This window comes from Crinia signifera, chromosome 5, assembly GCF_055691185.1.
Source record: "Crinia signifera chromosome 5, ASM5569118v1, whole genome shotgun sequence".
NCBI lineage: Eukaryota > Metazoa > Chordata > Amphibia > Anura > Myobatrachidae > Crinia > Crinia signifera.
Window position 1 is genome coordinate 330,822,654 of NC_139221.1, and position 20,608 is coordinate 330,843,261.

The 20,608-nt window shown below is 49.5% G+C and overlaps 1 protein-coding gene across 2 annotated transcripts in view; it reads left to right on the plus strand.

Moving 5' to 3' along the window:
• LOC146005637 (microtubule-actin cross-linking factor 1, isoforms 6/7-like) overlaps nt 1-20,608 on the plus strand; it is a 159,591-nt gene that overhangs the window by 27,922 nt on the left and 111,061 nt on the right. For both annotated transcript variants that reach the window (XM_083145018.1, XM_083145019.1), the window contains exons 4-8: nt 4,194-4,343; nt 8,852-9,024; nt 9,115-9,274; nt 13,301-13,385; nt 17,897-18,138. In XM_083145018.1, the coding sequence (XP_083001144.1) occupies nt 4,194-4,343; nt 8,852-9,024; nt 9,115-9,274; nt 13,301-13,385; nt 17,897-18,138 (810 nt within the window). The remainder of the gene's footprint in view (nt 1-4,193; nt 4,344-8,851; nt 9,025-9,114; nt 9,275-13,300; nt 13,386-17,896; nt 18,139-20,608) is intronic.

A 20,608-nucleotide genomic window follows, 5' to 3' on the forward strand; every position in this document is an offset into this window, starting at 1 on the left:
CCCCGGTAATAACACGCAGCGATAACCTGCCCCGGTAATAACACACAGAGAAAACCTGCCCCAGTGATAACACACAGCGATAACCTGCCCCAGTAATAACACGCAGCGATAACCTGCCCCAGTAATAACACACAGCGATAACCTGCCCCAGTAATAACACACAGCGATATCCTGCCATAGTAATAACACGCAGCGATAACCTGCCCCAGTAATAACACACAGCGATAACCTGCCCCAGCAATAACACGCAGCGATAACCTGCCCCGGTAATAACACGCAGCGATAACCTGCCCAAGTAATAACACGCAGCGATAACCTGCCCCGGTAATAACACGAAGAGATAACCTGCCCCGGTAATAACACGCAGCGATAACCTGCCCCAGTAATAACACACAGCGATAACATCCCCCGGTAATAACACGCAGCGATAACCTGCCCAAGTAATAACACGCAGCGATAACCTGCCCCGGTAATAACACGCAGCGATAACCTGCCCAAGTAATAACACGCAGCGATAACCTGCCCCGGTAATAACACGCAGAGATAACCTGCCCCAGTAATAACACACAGTGATAACCTGCCCCGGTAATAACACGCAGCGATAACCTGCCCCGGTAATAACACGCAGCGATAACCTGCCCCGGTAATAACACGCAGCGATAACCTGCCCCGGTAATAACACGCAGAGATAACCTGCCCCGGTAATAACACGCAGAGATAACCTGCCCCAGTAATAACACACACAGCGATAACCTGCCCCAGTAATAACGCACAGGGATAACCTGCCCCAGCAATAACACACACAGCGATAACCTGCCCCAGTAATAACACGCAGAGATAACCTGCCCCGGTAATAACACGCAGAGATAACCTGCCCCAGTAATAACACACACAGCGATAACCTGCCCCAGTAATAACGCACAGGGATAACCTGCCCCAGCAATAACACACACAGCGATAACCTGCCCCAGTAATAACACGCAGAGATAACCTGCCCCAGTAATAACACGCAGAGATAACCTGCCCCAGCAATAACACACACAGCGATAACCTGCCCCAGTAATAACACGCAGAGATAACCTGCCCCAGTAATAACACGCAGCGATAACCTGCCCCAGCAATAACACACAGCGATAAACTGCCCCAGTAATAACACACAGCGATAACCTGCCCCAGTAATAACACGCAGCGATAACCTGCCCCGGTAATAACACGCAGTGATAACCTGCCCCAGCAATAACACGTAGCGATAACCTGCCCCAGTAATAACACACAGCGATAACCTGCCCCGGTAATAACACGAAGAGATAACCTGCCCCGGTAATAACACGCAGCGATAACCTGCCCCAGTAATAACACGCAGCGATAACCTGCCACAGTAATAACACGCAGCGATAACCTGCCCAAGTAATAACACGCAGCGATAACCTGCCCCGGTAATAACACGAAGAGATAACCTGCCCCGGTAATAACACGCAGCGATAACCTGCCCCAGTAATAACACACAGCGATAACATCCCCCGGTAATAACACGCAGCGATAACCTGCCCAAGTAATAACACGCAGCGATAACCTGCCCCGGTAATAACACGCAGAGATAACCTGCCCCAGTAATAACACGCAGCGATAACCTGCCCCGGTAATAACACGCAGCGATAACCTGCCCCGGTAATAACACGCAGCGATAACCTGCCCCGGTAATAACACGCAGAGATAACCTGCCCCGGTAATAACACGCAGCGATAACCTGCCCCAGTAATAACACGCAGAGATAACCTGCCCCGGTAATAACACGCAGAGATAACCTGCCCCAGTAATAACACGCAGCGATAACCTGCCCCGGTAATAACACGCAGAGATAACCTGCCCCGGTAATAACACGCAGCGATAACCTGCCCCGGTAATAACACGCAGCGATAACCTGCCCCGGTAATAACACGCAGCGATAACCTGCCCCGGTAATAACACGCAGTGATAACCTGCCCCGGTAATAACACACAGCGATAACCTGCCCCAGCAATAACACGCAGCGATAACCTGCCCCAGTAATAACACGCAGCGATAACCTGCCCCAGTAATAACACGCAGCGATAACCTGCCCCGGTAATAACACGCAGCGATAACCTGCCCCAGTAATAACACGCAGCGATAACCTGCCCCAGCAATAACACGCAGCGATAACCTGCCCCCGTAATAACACGCAGCGATAACCTGCCCCCGTAATAACACGCAGCGATAACCTGCCCCCGTAATAACACGCAGCGATAACCTGCCCCAGCAATAACACGCAGCGATAACCTGCCCCAGCAATAACACACAGCGATAACCTGCCCCAGTAATAACACGCAGCGATAACCTGCCCCAGTAATAACACGCAGCGATAACCTGCCCCAGTAATAACACGCAGCGATAACCTGCCCCGGTAATAACACACAGTAATAACCTGCCCCAGCAATAACACACAGCGATAACCTGCCCCAGTAATAAAACGCAGCGATAACCTGCCCCAGCAATAACACGCAGAGATAACCTGCCCCAGTAATAACACGCAGCGATAACCTGCCCCAGTAATAACACACAGTGATAACCTGCCCCGGTAATAACACGCAGCGATAACCTGCCCCAGCAATAACACACAGCGATAACCTGCTCCGGTAATAACACACAGTAATAACCTGCCCCAGCAATAACACACAGCGATAACCTGCCCCAGTAATAACACGCAGAGATAACCTGCCCCAGCAATAACACACAGCGATAACCTACCCCAGCAATAACACACAGTGATAACCTGCTCCAGTAATAACACGCAGCGATAACCTGCCCCAGTAATAACATGCAGCGATAACCTGCCCCAGTAATAACATGCAGTAATAACACGCAGCGATAACCTGCCCCAGTAATAACATGCAGTAATAACACGCAGCTATAACCTACCCCAGTAATAACATGCAGCGATAACCTGCCCCAGTAATAACATGCAGTAATAACCTGCCCCAGTAATAACACGCAGCGATAACCTGCCCCGGTAATAACACACAGTAATAACCTGCCCCAGCAATAACACACAGCGATAACCTGCCCCAGTAATAAAACGCAGCGATAACCTGCCCCAGCAATAACACGCAGAGATAACCTGCCCCAGTAATAACACGCAGCGATAACCTGCCCCAGTAATAACACACAGTGATAACCTGCCCCGGTAATAACACGCAGCGATAACCTGCCCCAGCAATAACACACAGCGATAACCTGCTCCGGTAATAACACACAGTAATAACCTGCCCCAGCAATAACACACAGCGATAACCTGCCCCAGTAATAACACGCAGAGATAACCTGCCCCAGCAATAACACACAGCGATAACCTACCCCAGCAATAACACACAGTGATAACCTGCTCCAGTAATAACACGCAGCGATAACCTGCCCCAGTAATAACATGCAGCGATAACCTGCCCCAGTAATAACACGCAGCCATAACCTACCCCAGCAATAACACACAGTGATAACCTGCTCCAGTAATAACACGCAGCGATAACCTGCCCCAGTAATAACATGCAGCGATAACCTGCCCCAGTAATAACATGCAGTAATAACACGCAGCTATAACCTGCCCCAGTAAGAACATGCAGTAATAACACGCAGCGATAACCTGCCCCAGTAATAACATGCAGTAATAACACGCAGCGATAACCTGCCCCAGTAATAACACGCAGCGATAACCTGCCCCGGTAATAACACGCAGCGATAACCTGCCCCGGTAATAACACACAGAGAAAACCTGCCCCAGTGATAACACACAGCGATAACCTGCCCCAGTAATAACACGCAGCGATAACCTGCCCCAGTAATAACACACAGCGATAACCTGCCCCAGTAATAACACACAGCGATATCCTGCCATAGTAATAACACGCAGCGATAACCTGCCCCAGTAATAACACACAGCGATAACCTGCCCCAGCAATAACACGCAGCGATAACCTACCCCAGCAATAACACACAGTGATAACCTGCCCCAGTAATAACACACAGCGATAACCTGCCCCAGTAATAACACGCAGCGATAACCTGCCCCAGCAATAACACGCAGCGATAACCTGCCCCGGTAATAACACGCAGCGATAACCTGCCCCGGTAATAACACACAGCGATAACACATATCCCGCCTGGCGTCTCTCCTTTTCCAGGTTTCCCAGCATGCCCTCTCTCTGCCGGAACCACCGGACAACCTGGACACTGTGCGCAGTTGGGTGTCTGAAATGGAGGAACTGACAGAGGCCCAGAAACCGCCGTCCTCTGAGGCTAAAGTGGTGAAGGCCCAGCTCCAGGAACAGAAGGTTAGATCAGCTCCAGGGGAATGTCTGGCTGGTTACTATGGATACAGCACCTTATCCCTGTGCACCCTTCTTCAGAGGATGTTAGTGTGGTCATCTGGGGACAAATGTATATAACATATCTACATCCGAGTGTCACTCTTCTGTCACTGTGACTGTAGGGAGCACTAGATAACCGCACAATATGCAGATGTGCTGCGCGTTTCCCCACTTATTACATATCAGAAGATTGAGCCCCCCTGTCCTTAACAGATCATTATATCCCCACCGATAATGAGATAATGATGAGTGACATGGCGTGTAAGCTTCTGTGTGACAGTGACATGTAAGCTTCTGTGTGACAGTGACATGGCGTGTAAGCTTCTGTGTGACAGTGACATGTAAGCTTCTGTGTGACAGTGACATGGTGTATAAGCTTCTGTGTGACAGTGACATGGTGTATAAGCTTCTGTGTGACAGTGACATGTAAGCTTCTGTGTGACAGTGACATGGCGTGTAAGCTTCTGTGTGACAGTGACATGGTGTATAAGCTTCTGTGTGACAGCGACATGGTGTATAAGCTTCTGTGTGACAGTGACATGTAAGCTTCTGTGTGACAGTGACATGGCGTGTAAGCTTCTGTGTGACAGTGACATGTAAGCTTCTGTGTGACAGTGACATGGCGTGTAAGCTTCTGTGTGACAGTGACATGGCGTGTAAGCTTCTGAGTGACAGTGACATGGCGTGTAAGCTTCTGTGTGACAGTGACATGTAAGCTTCTATGTGACAGCGACATGGTGTATAAGCTTCTGTGTGACAGCGACATGGTGTATAAGCTTCTGAGTGACAGTGACATGACGTGTAAGCTTCTGTGTGACAGTGACATGACGTGTAAGCTTCTGTGTGACAGTGACATGGTCTATAAGCTTCTGTGTGACAGCGACATGGTGTATAAGCTTCTGAGTGACAGTGACATTACGTGTAAGCTTCTGAGTGACAGTGACATGACGTGTAAGCTTCTGAGTGACAGTGACGTATAAGCTTCTGTGTGACAGTGACATGACGTGTAAGCTTCTGAGTGACAGTGACATGACGTGTAAGCTTTTGAGTGACAGTGACATGGCGTGTAAGCTTCTGTGTGACAGTGACGTATAAGCTTCTGTGTGACAGTGACATGACGTGTAAGCTTCTGAGTGACAGTGACATGACGTGTAAGCTTCTGAGTGACAGTGACATGACGTGTAAGCTTCTGAGTGACAGTGACATGGCGTGTAAGCTTCTGAGTGACAGTGACATGGCGTGTAAGCTTCTGTGTGACAGTGACGTATAAGCTTCTGTGTGACAGTGACATGACGTGTAAGCTTCTGTGTGACAGTGACATGGCATGTAAGCTTCTGTGTGACAGTGACATGACGTGTAAGCTTCTGTGTGACAGTGACGTATAAGCTTCTGTGTGACAGTGACATGACGTGTAAGCTTCAGAGTGAAAGTGACATGGCGTTGTAAGCTTCTGTGTGACAGTGACATGGCGTGTAAGCTTCTGTGTGACAGTGACATGGCGTGTAAGCTTCTGTGTGACAGTGACATGGCGTTTAAGCTTCTGTGTGACAGAGACATGACGTGTAAGCTTCTGTGTGACAGTGACATGTAAGCTTCTATGTGACAGTGACATGGCGTGTAAGCTTCTGAGTGACAGTGACATGGCGTGTAAGCTTCTATGTGACAGTGACATGACGTGTAAGCTTCTATGTGACATTGACATGACGTTTAAGCTTCTGTGTGACAGTGACATGCCGTGTAAGCTTCTGTGTGACAGTGACATGGCGTGTAAGCTTCTATGTGACAGTGACATGGCGTGTCAGCTTCTGTGTGACAGTGACATGGCGTGTAAGCTTCTGTGTGACAGTGACATGACGTGTAAGCTTCTATGTGACAGTGACATGGCGTCTAAGCTTCTGTGTGACAGTGACATGGCGTATAAGCTTCTGTGTGACAGTGACATGACGTGTAAGCTTCTATGTGACAGTGACATGGCGTATAAGCTTCTGTGTGACAGTGACATGATGTGTAAGCTTCTGTGTGACAGTGACATGACGTGTAAGCTTCTGTGTGACAGTGAAATGGCGTGTAAGCTTCTGTGTGACAGTGACATGGCGTGTAAGCTTCTGTGTGACAGTGACATGACGTGTAAGCTTCTGTGTGACAGTGACATGTAAGCTTCTATGTGACAGTGACATGGCGTGTAAGCTTCTGAGTGACAGTGACATGACGTGTAAGCTTCTGTGTGACAGTGACATGACGTATAAGCTTCTGTGTGACAGTGACATGGCGTATAAGCTTCTGTGTGACAGTGACATGATGTGTAAGCTTCTGTGTGACAGTGACATGACGTGTAAGCTTCTGTGTGACAGTGAAATGGCGTGTAAGCTTCTGTGTGACAGTGACATGGCGTGTAAGCTTCTGTGTGACAGTGACATGGCGTGTAAGCTTCTGTGTGACAGTGACGTGACGTATAAGCTTCTGTGTGACAGTGACATGGCATGTAAGCTTCTGTGTGACAGTGACATGGCATGTAAGCTTCTGTGTGACAGTGACATGGCGTGCAAGCTTCTATGTGACAGTGACATGGCGTGTAAGCTTCTATGTGACAGTGACATGGCGTGTAACCTTCTGTATGACAGTGACATGGCGTGTAATCTTCTGTGTGACAGTGACGTGTAAGCTTCTATGTGACAGTGACATGACGTGTAAGCTTCTATGTGACAGTGACATGGCGTGTAAGCTTCTGTGTGACAGTGACATGGAGTGTAAGCTTCTGTGTGACAGTGACATGGCGAGTAAGCTTCTGTGTGACAGTGACATGGCGTGTAAGTTTCTGTGTGACTGTGACGTGTAAGCTTCTATGTGACAGTGACATGGCGTGTAAGCTTCTGTGTGACAGTGACATGGCGTGTAAGCTTCTGTGTGACAGTGACATGGCGTGTAAGTTTCTGTGTGACAGTGACGTGTAAGCTTCTATGTGACAGTGACATGACGTGTAAGCTTCTGTGTGACAGTGACGTGACGTGTAAGCTTCTGTGTGACAGTGACGTGACGTGTAAGCTTCTGTGTGACAGTGACATGGCGTGTAACCTTCTGTGTGACAGTGACATGGCGTGTAAGCTTCTGAGTGACAGTGACATGGCGTGTAAGCTTCTATGTGACAGTGACGTGATGTGTAAGCTTCTGTGTGACAGTGACGTGTAAGTTTCTGTGTGACAGTGACATGGCGTGTAAGCTTCTGTGTGACAGTGACGTGACGTGTAAGCTTCTGTGTGACAGTGACATGGCGTGTAACCTTCTGTGTGACAGTGACGTGATGTGTAAGCTTCTGTGTGACAGTGACGTGTAAGTTTCTGTGTGACAGTGACATGGCGTGTAAGCTTCTGTGTGACAGTGACGTGACGTGTAAGCTTCTGAGTGACAGTGACATGGCGTGTAAGCTTCTATGTGACAGTGACGTGATGTGTAAGCTTCTGTGTGACAGTGACGTGTAAGCTTCTGTGTGACAGTGACATGGCGTGTAAGCTTCTGTGTGACAGTGACATGGCATATAAGCTTCTGTGTGACAGTGACATGGCGTTTAAGCTTCTGTGTGACAGTGACATGGCGTGTAAGCTTCTGTGTGACAGTGACGTGATGTGTAATCTTCTGTGTGACAGTGACATGGCGTGTAAGCTTCTGTGTGACAGTGACGTGATGTGTAACCTTCTGTGTGACAGTGACATGGCGTGTAATCTTCTGTGTGACAGTGACATGGCGTGTAAGCTTCTGTGTGACAGTGACGTGATGTGTAATCTTCTGTGTGACAGTGACGTGACGTTTAAGCTTCTGTGTGACAGTGACATGGCGTGTAAGCTTCTGTGTGACAGTGACGTGATGTGTAAGCTTCTGTGTGACAGTGACATGGCGTGTAAGCTTCTGTGTGACAGTGACGTGATGTGTAATCTTCTGTGTGACAGTGACATGGCGTGTAAGCTTCTGTGTGACAGTGACGTGCCGTGTAACCTTCTGTGTGACAGTGACGTGCTGTGTAAGCTTCTGTGTGACAGTGACGTGCCGTGTAACCATCTGTGTGACAGTGACATGGCGTGTAACCTTCTGTGTGACAGTGACATGGCGTGTAACCTTCTGTGTGACAGTGACGTGCTGTGTAAGCTTCTGTGTGACAGTGACACATACCTCCCAACTGTCACGATTCCGTCGGGACAGTCCCGATTTTCGGGTCCTGTCCCGACGTCCCACCCGCGGCAGGCATTGTCCCGCTGCGGGGGGGTGGCAGTTGGGAGACCCCCCAATGTAGTAGAATAGACGCTGTGCGCATGCGCACAGCGTCTATTCTCGTATGAAAATGAGGTCGCGGCTAATTAGCATAAGCCGCGCCCTCATTTGCATACGCCACGCCCCCTTTTCGGGCGCGCGAGTGTCCCTATTTGTTAACATGAAAAGTTGGGAGGTATGGTGACATGACGGCCGGGATCTTTTACTTGCAGCTTCTCCAGAGGTTACTGCAGGAGAGGAGGCCCCGGATAGAGCGGGTGTTTCAGGGCAAGAGCCCGGCATGTCAGCCCCTTCCCATAGAGGGCGCGGAGAAGAAGGAGCAGCGAAGCCCCCTCTCAGAGCTGCAGGGTCGCTGGGACAGTCTGCTCCATCGTGCAGACGAGAGGTGGGTACAGGAACTCCATAGCCCCCACCTGCTCACTGTCTATTGCCCCATGTGGGATGTATGAACCCCCCTGCTCCCCTCCTGTTACAGGCACCGGCATTTGGAGAGGATCACCCCCGCCGCCCAGAACTTCCAAGACTTGTTGGATGCTTTCCACGACTGGATGAGTGCCACCGAGAGACAGCTGGCAGATCTATGGCGGACCAACAGGTCCATGTACCAAATGACAGACACCCAGAAGGAAGCACAGGTACACATACATACATACCTGTGTCACCACGCAGAGGCAGCCTGATCATACTACATACCTGTCTACCATACATACATGTGTGACGCCACTAAGAGGCAGCCTGATCATACCACATACCAGTTTACCATACATACATGTGTCGTAGTACTAAGGGATGGCATGCACATAGTATGTACTCTGTATAATGCTAGATGGCACATAGTATGTACTCTGTATAATGCTAGAAGGCACATAGTATGTACTCTGTATGATGCTACCATGCACATAGTATGTACTCTGTATAATGCTACCAGGCACATAGTATGTACTCTGTATAATGCTAGCAGGCACATAGTATGTACTCTGTATAATGCTACCATGCACATAGTATGTACTCTGTATAATGTTAGCAGGAACATAGTATGTACTCTGTATGATGCTACCATGCACATAGTATGTACTCTGTATAATGCTACCAGGCACATAGTATGTACTCTGTATAATGCTAGCAGGCACATAGTATGTACTCTGTATAATGCTAGCAGGAACATAGTATGCACTCTGTATAATGCTAGCAGGAACATAGTTTGTACTCTGTATAATGCTAGCAGGAACATAGTATGTACTCTGTATAATGCTACCAGGCACATAGTATGTACTCTGTATAATGCTAGCAGGAACATAGTATGCACTCTGTATAATGCTAGCAGGCACATAGTATGTACTCTGTATAATGCTAGCAGGCACATAGTATGTACTCTGTATAATGATACCAGGCACATAGTATGTACTCTGTATAATGCTAGCAGGCACATAGTATGTACTCTGTATAATGCTAGCAGGAACATAGTATGCACTCTGTATAATGCTAGCAGGCACATAGTATGTACTCTGTATAATGATACCAGGCACATAGTATGTACTCTGTATAATGATACCAGGCACATAGTATGTACTCTGTATAATGCTAGCAGGAACATAGTATGTACTCTCTATGATGCTACCATGCACACAGTATGTACTCTTTATAATGCTAGCAGGCACATAGTATGTACTCTGTATAATGCTAGCACGCACATAGTATGTACTCTGTATAATGCTAGCAGGCACATAGTATGTACTCTGTATAATGATACCAGGCACATAGTATGTACTCTGTATAATGCTAGCAGGCACATAGTATATACTCTGTATAATGCTACCAGGCACATAGTATGTACTCTGTATAATGCTACCAGGCACATAGTATGTACTCTGTATAATGCTAGCAGGCACATAGTATGTACTCTGTATAATGCTACCAGGCACATAGTATGTACTCTGTATAATGCTACCAGGCACATAGTATGTACTCTGTATAATGCTAGCAGGCACATAGTATGTACTCTGTATAATGCTAGCAGGCACATAGTATGTACTCTGTATAATGCTAGCAGGCACATAGTATGTATTCTGTATAATGCTAGCATGCACATAGTATGTACTCTGTATAATGCTAGCAGGCACATAGTATGTACTCTGTATAATGCTGTATGTTCTCTGTGTAATGCTAGCAGGAACATAGTATGTACTCTGTATAATGCTAGCAGGCACATAGTATGTACTCTGTATAATGCTAGCAGGAACATAGTATGTACTCTGTATGATGCTAGCAGGCACATAGTATGTACTCTGTATAATGCTACCAGGCACATAGTATGTACTCTGTATGATGCTAGCAGGAACATAGTATGTACTCTCTATGATGCTACCATGCACATAGTATGTACTCTGTATAATGCTAGCAGGCACATAGTATGTACTCTGTATAATGCTAGCACGCACATAGTATGTACTCAGTATAATACTAGCAGGCACATAGTATGTATTCTGTATAATGCTAGCAGGCACATAGTATGTATTCTGTATAATGCTAGCAGGAACATAGTATGTACTCTGTATAATGCTACCAGGAACATAGTATGTACTCTGTATAATGCTATCAGGCACATAGTATGTACTCTGTATAATGCTACCAGGCACATAGTATGTACTCTGTATAATGCTGTATGTTCTCTGTGTAATGCTAGCAGGAACATAGTATGTACTCTGTATGATGCTACCAGGCACATAGTATGTACTCAGTATAATGCTAGCAGGCACATAGTATGTATTCTGTATAATGCTAGCAGGAACATAGTATGTACTCTGTATAATGCTACCAGGAACATAGTATGTACTCTGTATAATGCTACCATGCACATAGTATGTACTCTGTATAATGCCATCAGGCACATAATATGTATTCTGTATAATGCTACCAGGCACATAGTATGTACTCTGTATAATGCTAGCAGGCACATAGTATGTACTCTGTATAATGCTAGCATGCACATAATATGTACTCTGTATAATGTTAGCAGGAACATAGTATGTACTCTGTATAATGCTACCATGCACATAGTATGTACTCTGTATAATGCTAGCAGGCACATAGTATGCACTCTGTATAATGCTAGCAGGCACATAGTATGCACTCTGTATAATGCTAGCAGGCACATAGTATGCACTCTGTATAATGCTAGCAGGCACATAGTATGTACTCTGTATAATGCTAGCAGGCACATATTATGTACTCTGTATAATGCTACCATGCACATAGTATGTACTCTGTATAATGCTATCAGGCACATAGTATGTACTCTGTATAATGCTACCAGGCACATAGTATGTACTCTGTATAATACTAGCAGGCACATAGTATGTACTCTGTATAATGCTAGCATGCACATAATATGTACTCTGTATAATGTTAGCAGGAACATAGTATGTACTCTGTATAATGCTACCATGCACATAGTATGTACTCTGTATAATGCTAGCAGGCACATAGTATGCACTCTGTATAATGCTAGCAGGCACATAGTATGTACTCTGTATAATGCTAGCAGGCACATATTATGTACTCTGTATAATGCTAGCAGGCACGTTGTATGTTCTCTGTATAATGCTACCATGCACATAGTTTGTACTCTGTATAATGCTAGCATGCACATAGTATGCACTATGTATAATACTAGCAGGCAAATAGTATGTACTCTGTATAATGCTAGCAGGCACATAGTATGTACTCTGTATAATGCTAGCAGGCACATAGTATGTACTCTGTATAATGCTAGCAGGCACATAGTATGTACTCTGTATAATGCTAGCAGGCACATAGTATGTACTCTGTATAATGCTAGTAGGCACATAATATGTACTCTGTATAATGCTAGCAGGCACATAGTATGTACTCTGTATAATGCTAGCAGGAACATAGTATGCACTCTGTATAATGCTAGCAGGAACATAGTATGTACTCTGTATAATGCTAGCAGGAACATAGTATGTACTCTGTATAATGCTAGCAGGCACGTAGTAAGTACTCTGTATAATGCTAGCAGGAACATAGTATGCACTCTGTATAATGCTAGCAGGAACATAGTATGTACTCTGTATAATGCTAGCAGGAACATAGTATGTACTCTGTATAATGCTAGCACGCACATAGTATGTACTCTGTATAATGCTAGCACGCACATAGTATGTACTCTGTATAATGCTAGCAGGCACATAGTATGTACTCTGTATAATGCTAGTAGGCACATAATATGTACTCTGTATAATGCTAGCAGGCATATAGTATGTACTCTGTATAATGCTAGCAGGAACATAGTATGCACTCTGTATAATGCTAGCAGGAACATAGTATGTACTCTGTATAATGCTAGCAGGAACATAGTATGTACTCTGTATAATGCTAGCACGCACATAGTATGTACTCTGTATAATGCTAGCACGCACATAGTATGTACTCTGTATAATGCTAGCAGGCACATAGTATGTACTCTGTATAATGCTAGTAGGCACATAATATGTACTCTGTATAATGCTAGCAGGCACGTAGTAAGTACTCTGTATAATGCTAGCACGCACATTGCAGAGTAATGACCCAGCGCCTCCTGTCACTCATCGCTATTACCTTGTGTCTGACTAGATGCCGTTGTCACATTCTTCTTGTTTTAGGATCTGAATAAAGAAATTCAGAGCAAGCCGGGAGATCTGGAGAGAGTTCTGGAGAAGGGTGAAGTGATACTAGAGCTGGTGTCAGGTAAGTGATCCGTGTTCTGTGTGTACAGCGTGTGCCCACAGGGATGACATGACATACTGTATGTATCCGGCGATCGCCAGAGGATCGGGGGAGTGTGTATATAGTATACATGGTATGTATATAGTATAAATGGTATGTATATATATATATATTTATATATATATATATATATATATATTGTACACATGGTACTGTATGTAATTAGTATGTATATAGTATAAATGGTATGTATATAGTATATATATATATATATATATATATATATATAGTACACATGGTATGTAATTAGTATGTATATAGTATAAATGGTATGTATATACTATGTTTATAGTATAAATATATGTATACATGGTATGTGTATAGTATGTATATAGTATACATGTTATGTACAGTATACGGGGCAGTACAGACGGTGTAATAGTTAGTATTACTGCCTCACAGCACTGAGGTCATGGGTTCTATTCCCACCATGTGTTATATATACGGGGCAGTACGGACGGTGTAATGGTTACATTACTGCCTCACAGCACTGAGGTCATGGGTTCTATTCCCACCATGTGTTATATATACAGGGCAGTACGGATGGTGTAATGGCTATATTACTGCCTCACAGCGCTGAGGTCATGGGTTCTATCCCCACCATGTGTTATATATACGGGGCAGTACAGACGGTGTAATAGTTAGTATTACTGCCTCACAGCACTGAGGTCATGGGTTCTATCCCCACCATGTGTTATATATACGGGGCAGTACCGATGGTGTAATGGTTAGCATTACAGCCTCACAGCGCTGAGGACATGGTTTCTATCCCCACCATGTGTTATATATACAGGGCAGTACGGATGGTGTAATGGTTAGCATTACTGCCTCACAGCGCTGAGGTCATGGGTTCTATTCCCACCATGTGTTATATATACAGGGCAGTACGGATGGTGTAATAGTTAGTATTACTGCCTCACAGCACTGAGGTCATGGGTTCTATCCCCACCATGTGTTATATATACGGGGCAGTACCGATGGTGTAATGGTTAGCATTACAGCCTCACAGCGCTGAGGTCATGGGTTCTATCCCCACCATGTGTTATATATACGGGGCAGTACGGATGGTGTAGTGCAGGCATGTCCAACGTTGGCCCTCCAGATGTTTTGAAACTACACATCCCAGCATGCTTTGCAATAGTTTTAGCATTCTCTAATAGCAAAACTGTGGCAAAGCATGCTGGGATGTGTAGTTTCACAACATCTGGAGGGCCAACGTTGGACATGCCTGGTGTAGTGGTTAGCATTACTGCCTCACAGCACTGAGGTCATGGGTTCTATCCCCACCATGTGTTATATATACGGGGCAGTACGGACGGTGTAATGGTTAGCATTACTGCCTCTCAGCACTGAGGTCACGGGTTCTATCCCCACCATGTGTTATATATACGGGGCAGTACGGATGGTGTAATGGTTATAGCATTACTGCCTCACAGCGCTGAGGTCATGGGTTCTATCCCCACCATGTGTTATATATACAGGGCAGTACGGACGGTGTAATAGTTAGTATTACTGCCTCACAGCACTGAGGTCATGGGTTCTATCCCCACCATGTGTTATATATACAGGGCAGTACAGATGGTGTAATGGTTAGCATTACTGCCTCACAGCACTGAGGTCATGGGTTCTATCCCCACCATGTGTTATATATACAGGGCAGTACGGATGGTGTAATGGTTAGCATTACTGCCTCACAGCGCTGAGGTCATGGGTTCTATTCCCACCATGTGTTATATATACAGGGCAGTACGGACGGTGTAATGGTTACATTACTGCCTCACAGCACTGAGGTCATGGGTTCTATCCCCACCATGTGTTATATATACAGGGCAGTACGGACGGTGTAATGGTTACATTACTGCCTCACAGCACTGAGGTCATGGGTTCTATCCCCACCATGTGTTATATATACAGGGCAGTACGGATGGTGTAATGGTTATAGCATTACTGCCTCACAGCACTGAGGTCATGGGTTCTATTCCCACCATGTGTTATATATACGGGGCAGTACGGATGGTGTAATAGTTAGCATTACTGCCTCACAGCACTGAGGTCATGGGTTCTATTCCCACCATGTGTTATATATATATACGGGGCAGTACGGATGATGTAATGGTTAGCATTACCACCTCACAGCACTGAGGTCATGGGTTATATTCCCACCATGTGTTATATATACGGGGCAGTACGGATGGTGTAATGGTTAGCATTACTGCCTCACAGCACTGAGGTCATGGGTTCTATTCCCACCATGTGTTATATATATATATATATATATATATATATATATACTGGTAGGCTAATAGGCTCCCAACAAAACTAACCCTAGAATGTCTGTGTGCGCGTGTACATGTGGTAGGGAATATAGATTGTAAGCTCCACTGGGGCAGGGACTGATGCGAATGTTCAAATATTCCCGCTGGGGGGTGATGCGCCGTCGGGTCACCGCCACCACGTCACTCCACGGGGGGGGGACGTGAAGGGAGCCCACCCCCGGCCGCATGATCATGGCACCCTCATAGCAGAGCAGCGCATTGCGCCGCTGGGTCAACGCCGCCGGGTCACCGGAGGGGGGGGGGGGAGTTTGACAGTCTGCGTCGTGAGGAGAGACCGCCGCCGGGTCACTCTACTGAGGTGCGGGTGCAGGCACAGCTGCAGCTTACCTCACCTGGCTCCAGGGTGGGGGGGTACAGGTACACCTGCTCCGTTACCAAATGGGTGTCTGTCAGGGAGCGGGGCATTATGGGTGTCTGTCAGGGAGCGGGTATTATAGGTGTCTGTCAGGGAGCGGGGCATTATAGGTGTCTGTCAGGGAGCGGGGCATTATAGGTGTCTGTCAGGGAGCGGGGCATTATGGGTGTCTGTCAGGGAGCGGGGCGTTATGGGTGTCTGTTAGGGAGCGGGGCGTTATGGGTGTCTGTCAGGGAGCGGGGCATTATGGGTGTCTGTCAAGGAGCGGGGCGTGAGGGGTGTTTGCCAGGGAGCGGGGCATTATGGGTGTCTGTCTGGGAGCGGGGCATTATGGGTGTCTGTTCGGGAGCGGGCATTATGGGTGTCTGTCAGGGTGCGGGGCATTATGGGTGTATATCAGGGAGCGGGGCATTATGGGTGTATATCAGGGAGCGGGCATTATGGGTGTCTGTCAGGGAGCGGGGCATTATGGGTGTCTGTCAGGGAGCGGGGCATTATGGGTGTCTGTCAGGGAGCAGGGCATTATGGGTGTCTGTCAGGGCCCGGAGCGTGAGGGGTGTCTGTCAGGGAGCGGGGCATTATGGGTGTCTGTCAGGGAGCGGGGTATTATGGGTGTCTGTCAGGGAGCGGGGCGTGAGGGGTGTCTGTCAGGGAGCGGGGCATTATTGGTGTCTGTCAGGGAGCAGGGCATTATGGGTGTCTGTCCGAGAGCGGGGCATTATGGGTGTCTATCAGGGAGCGGGGCATTATGGGTGTCTGTCAGGGAGCGGGGCATTATGGGTGTCTGTCAGGGAGCGGGGCATTATGGGTGTCTGTCAGGGAGCGGGCATTATGGGTGTCTGTCAGGGAGCGGGCATTATGGGTGTCTGTCAGGGAGCGGGGCATTATGGGTGTCTATCAGGGAGCGGGGCATTATGGGTGTCTGTCAGGGAGCGGGGCATTATGGGTGTCTGTCGGGGAGCGGGGCATTATGGGTGTCTGTCAGGGAGCGGGGCATTATGGGTGTCTGTCAGGGAGCGGAGCATTATGGGTGTATGTCACGGAGCGGGGCATTATGGGTGTCTGTCAGGGAGCGGGGCATTATGGGTGTCTGTCAGGGAGCGGGGCATTATGGGTGTCTGTAAGGGAGCGGAGCATTATGGGCGTCTGTAAGGAAGCGGAGCATTATGGGTGTCTGTCAGGGAGCGGGGCATTATGGGTGTCTGTCAGGGAGCGGGGCATTATGGGTGTCTGTAAGGGAGCGGAGCATTATGGGCGTCTGTAAGGAAGCGGAGCATTATGGGTGTCTGTCAGGGAGCGGGGCATTATGGGTGTCTGTCAGGGAGCGGGGCATTATGGGTGTCTGTAAGGGAGCGGAGCATTATGGGTGTCTGTCAGGGAGCGGGGCATTATGGGTGTCTGTAAGGGAGCGGGGCATTATTGGTGTCTGTCAGGGAGCGGGGCATTATGGGTGTCTGTCAGGGAGCGGGGCATTATTGGTGTCTGTCAGGGAGCGGGGCATTATGGGTGTCTGTCAGAGAGCGGGGCATTATGGGTGTCTGTCAGGGAGCGGGGCATTATGGGTGTCTGTCAGGGAGCGGGGCATTATGGGTGTCTGTAAGGGAGCGGGGCATTATTGGTGTCTGTCAGGGAGCGGAGCATTATGGGTGTCTGTCAGGGAGCGGGGCATTATTGGTGTCTGTCAGGGAGCGGGGCATTATGGGTGTCTGTCAGGGAGCGGGGTGTGAGTCCTCTGTGTGTCCTGTACCTGTGTACTCATCCTGTGCCGTCATATACTGTAGGTGAGGAAGCTCAGCTATGCCAGGAGAAGATGGACGCTCTGCGGGTCAGGTATATCATTATAGCCAGGAGTGCTGGCGACATCCTGCAGAGACTGGATCAGGCTGTGGAGGCCTCAGCGCATCTGGACCCATCCCAGGAAGATGTATCCCTTTGGCTGGGGCGGATGGAGAAGGTGGCATCCTCTGTTAGCAGTGAGGGTGGAGGAGAACGAAGCATGCTGAGTGCCAGTGACACAGAAAAGGTGACGCCATGTCCCCAGCCTGCTGGTGATGGTGGTGTTGTGCCAGCCTCATGCCAGAGCTTTCAGGCTTCCTATATCAGATCAGTACCCACCATCCTTATGTTAGTAATGTGCCCTGTCACCCTTATAGTGTATGAGCGCTGTACCCACATCCTTATATTGTAAGTGCGGTGTCCCCAGCCCCTCTACCTGAGTGCGGTGTCCCCAGCCCCCCTACATGTGTGTGGTCTCCCCAGCCCTCCTACCTGAGTGCGGTGTCCCCAGCCCCTCTACATGAGTGCGGTGTCCCCAGCCCCCCTACATGAGTGTAGTCTCCCCAGCGTCCCTACATGAGTGCGGTGTCCCCAGCCCCTCTACATGAGTGCGGTGTCCCCAGCCCCTCTACATGAGTGCGGTGTCCCCAGCCCCCCTACATGAGTGCGGTGTCCCCAGCCTCCCTACATGAGTGCGGTGTCCCCAGCCCCTCTACATGAGTGCGGTGTCCCCAGCCTCCCTACATGAGTGCGGTGTCCCCAGCCTCCCTACATGAGTGCGGTGTCCCCAGCCCCTCTACATGAGTGCGGTGTCCCCAGCCCCTCTACATGAGTGCGGTGTCCCCAGCCTCCCTACATGAGTGCGGTGTCCCCAGCCTCCCTACATGAGTGCGGTGTCCCCAGCCCCTCTACATGAGTGCGGTGTCCCCAGCCCCTCTACATGAGTGCGGTGTCCCCAGCCTCCCTACATGAGTGCGGTGTCCCCAGCCTCCCTACATGAGTGCGGTGTCCCCAGCCTCCCTACATGAGTGCGGTGTCCCCAGCCTCCCTACATGAGTGCGGTGTCCCCAGCCTCCCTACATGAGTGCGGTGTCCCCAGCCTCCCTACATGAGTGCGGTGTCCCCAGTCCCCCTACATGAGTGCGGTGTCCTCAGTCCCCCTACATGAGTGCGGTGTCCTCAGCCCTCCTACCTGAGTGCGGTGTCCCCAGCCCCTCTACATGAGTGCGGTGTCCCCAGCCCCCCTACATGAGTGTGGTCTCCCAAGCCCCCCTACCTGAGTGTGGTGTCCCCAGCCCCTCTACATGAGTGCGGTGTCCTCAGCCTCCCTACATGAGTGCGGTGTCCCCAGCCCCTCTATATGAGTGCGGTGTCCCCAGCCCCCCTACATGAGTGCGGTGTACTAAGCCCTCCTACCTGAGTGCGGTGTCCCCAGCCCCTCTACCTGAGTGCGGTGTCCCCAGCCCCCCTACATGTGTGTGGTCTCCCCAGCCCTCCTACCTGAGTGCGGTGTCCCCAGCCCCTCTACATGAGTGCGGTGTCCCCAGCCTCCCTACATGAGTGCGGTGTCCCCAGCCCCCCTACATGAGTGCAGTGTCCCCAGCCCCCCTACATGAGTGCGGTGTCCCCAGCCCCTCTACATGAGTGTGGTGTCCCCAGCCCCTCTACATGAGTGCGGTGTCCCCAGCCCCTCTACATGAGTGCGGTGTCCCCAGCCCCCCTACATGAGTGTGGTCTGCCCAGCCCTCCTACCTGAGTGCGGTGTCCCCAGCCCCTCTACATGAGTGCGGTGTCCCCAGCCCCCCTACATGAGTGCGGTGTCCCCAGCCCCCCTACATGAGTGCGGTGTCCCCAGCCTCCCTACATAAGTGCGGTGTCCCAAGCCCCTCTACATGAGTGTGGTGTCCCCAGCCCCCCTACATGAGTGCGGTGTCCCCAGCCCCCCTACATGAGTGCGGTGTCCCCAGCCCCCCTACATGAGTGCGGTGTCCCCAGCCCCTCTACATGAGTGTGGTGTCCCCAGCCCCCCTACATGAGTGCGGTGTCCCCAGCCCCCCTACATGAGTGCAGTGTCCCCAGCCCCCTACATGAGTGCGGTGTCCCCAGCCCCCCTACATGAGTGCGGTGTCCCCAGCCTCCCTACATGAGTGCGGTGTCCCCAGCCCCCCTACATGAGTGCGGTGTCCTCAGTCCCCCTACATGAGTGCGGTGTCCTCAGTCCCCCTACATGAGTGCGGTGTCCTCAGTCCCCCTACATGAGTGCGGTGTCCTCAGCCCTCCTACCTGAGTGCGGTGTCCCCAGCCCCTCTACATGAGTGCAGTGTCCCCAGCCCCCCTACATGAGTGTGGTCTCCCAAGCCCCCCTACCTGAGTGTGATGTCCCCAGCCCCTCTACATGAGTGCGGTGTCCTCAGCCTCCCTACATGAGTGCGGTGTCCCCAGCCCCTCTATATGAGTGCGGTGTCCCCAGCCCCCCTACATGAGTGCGGTGTCCCCAGCCCTCCTACCTGAGTGCGGTGTCCCCAGCCCCTCTACATGAGTGCAGTGTCCCCAGCCCCCCTACATGAGTGTGGTCTCCCCAGCCCTCCTACCTGAGTGCGGTGTCCCCAGCCCCTCTACATGAGTGCGGTGTCCCCAGCCTCCCTACATGAGTGCGGTGTCCCCAGCCCCCTACATGAGTGCGGTGTCCCCAGCCTCCCTACATGAGTGCGGTGTCC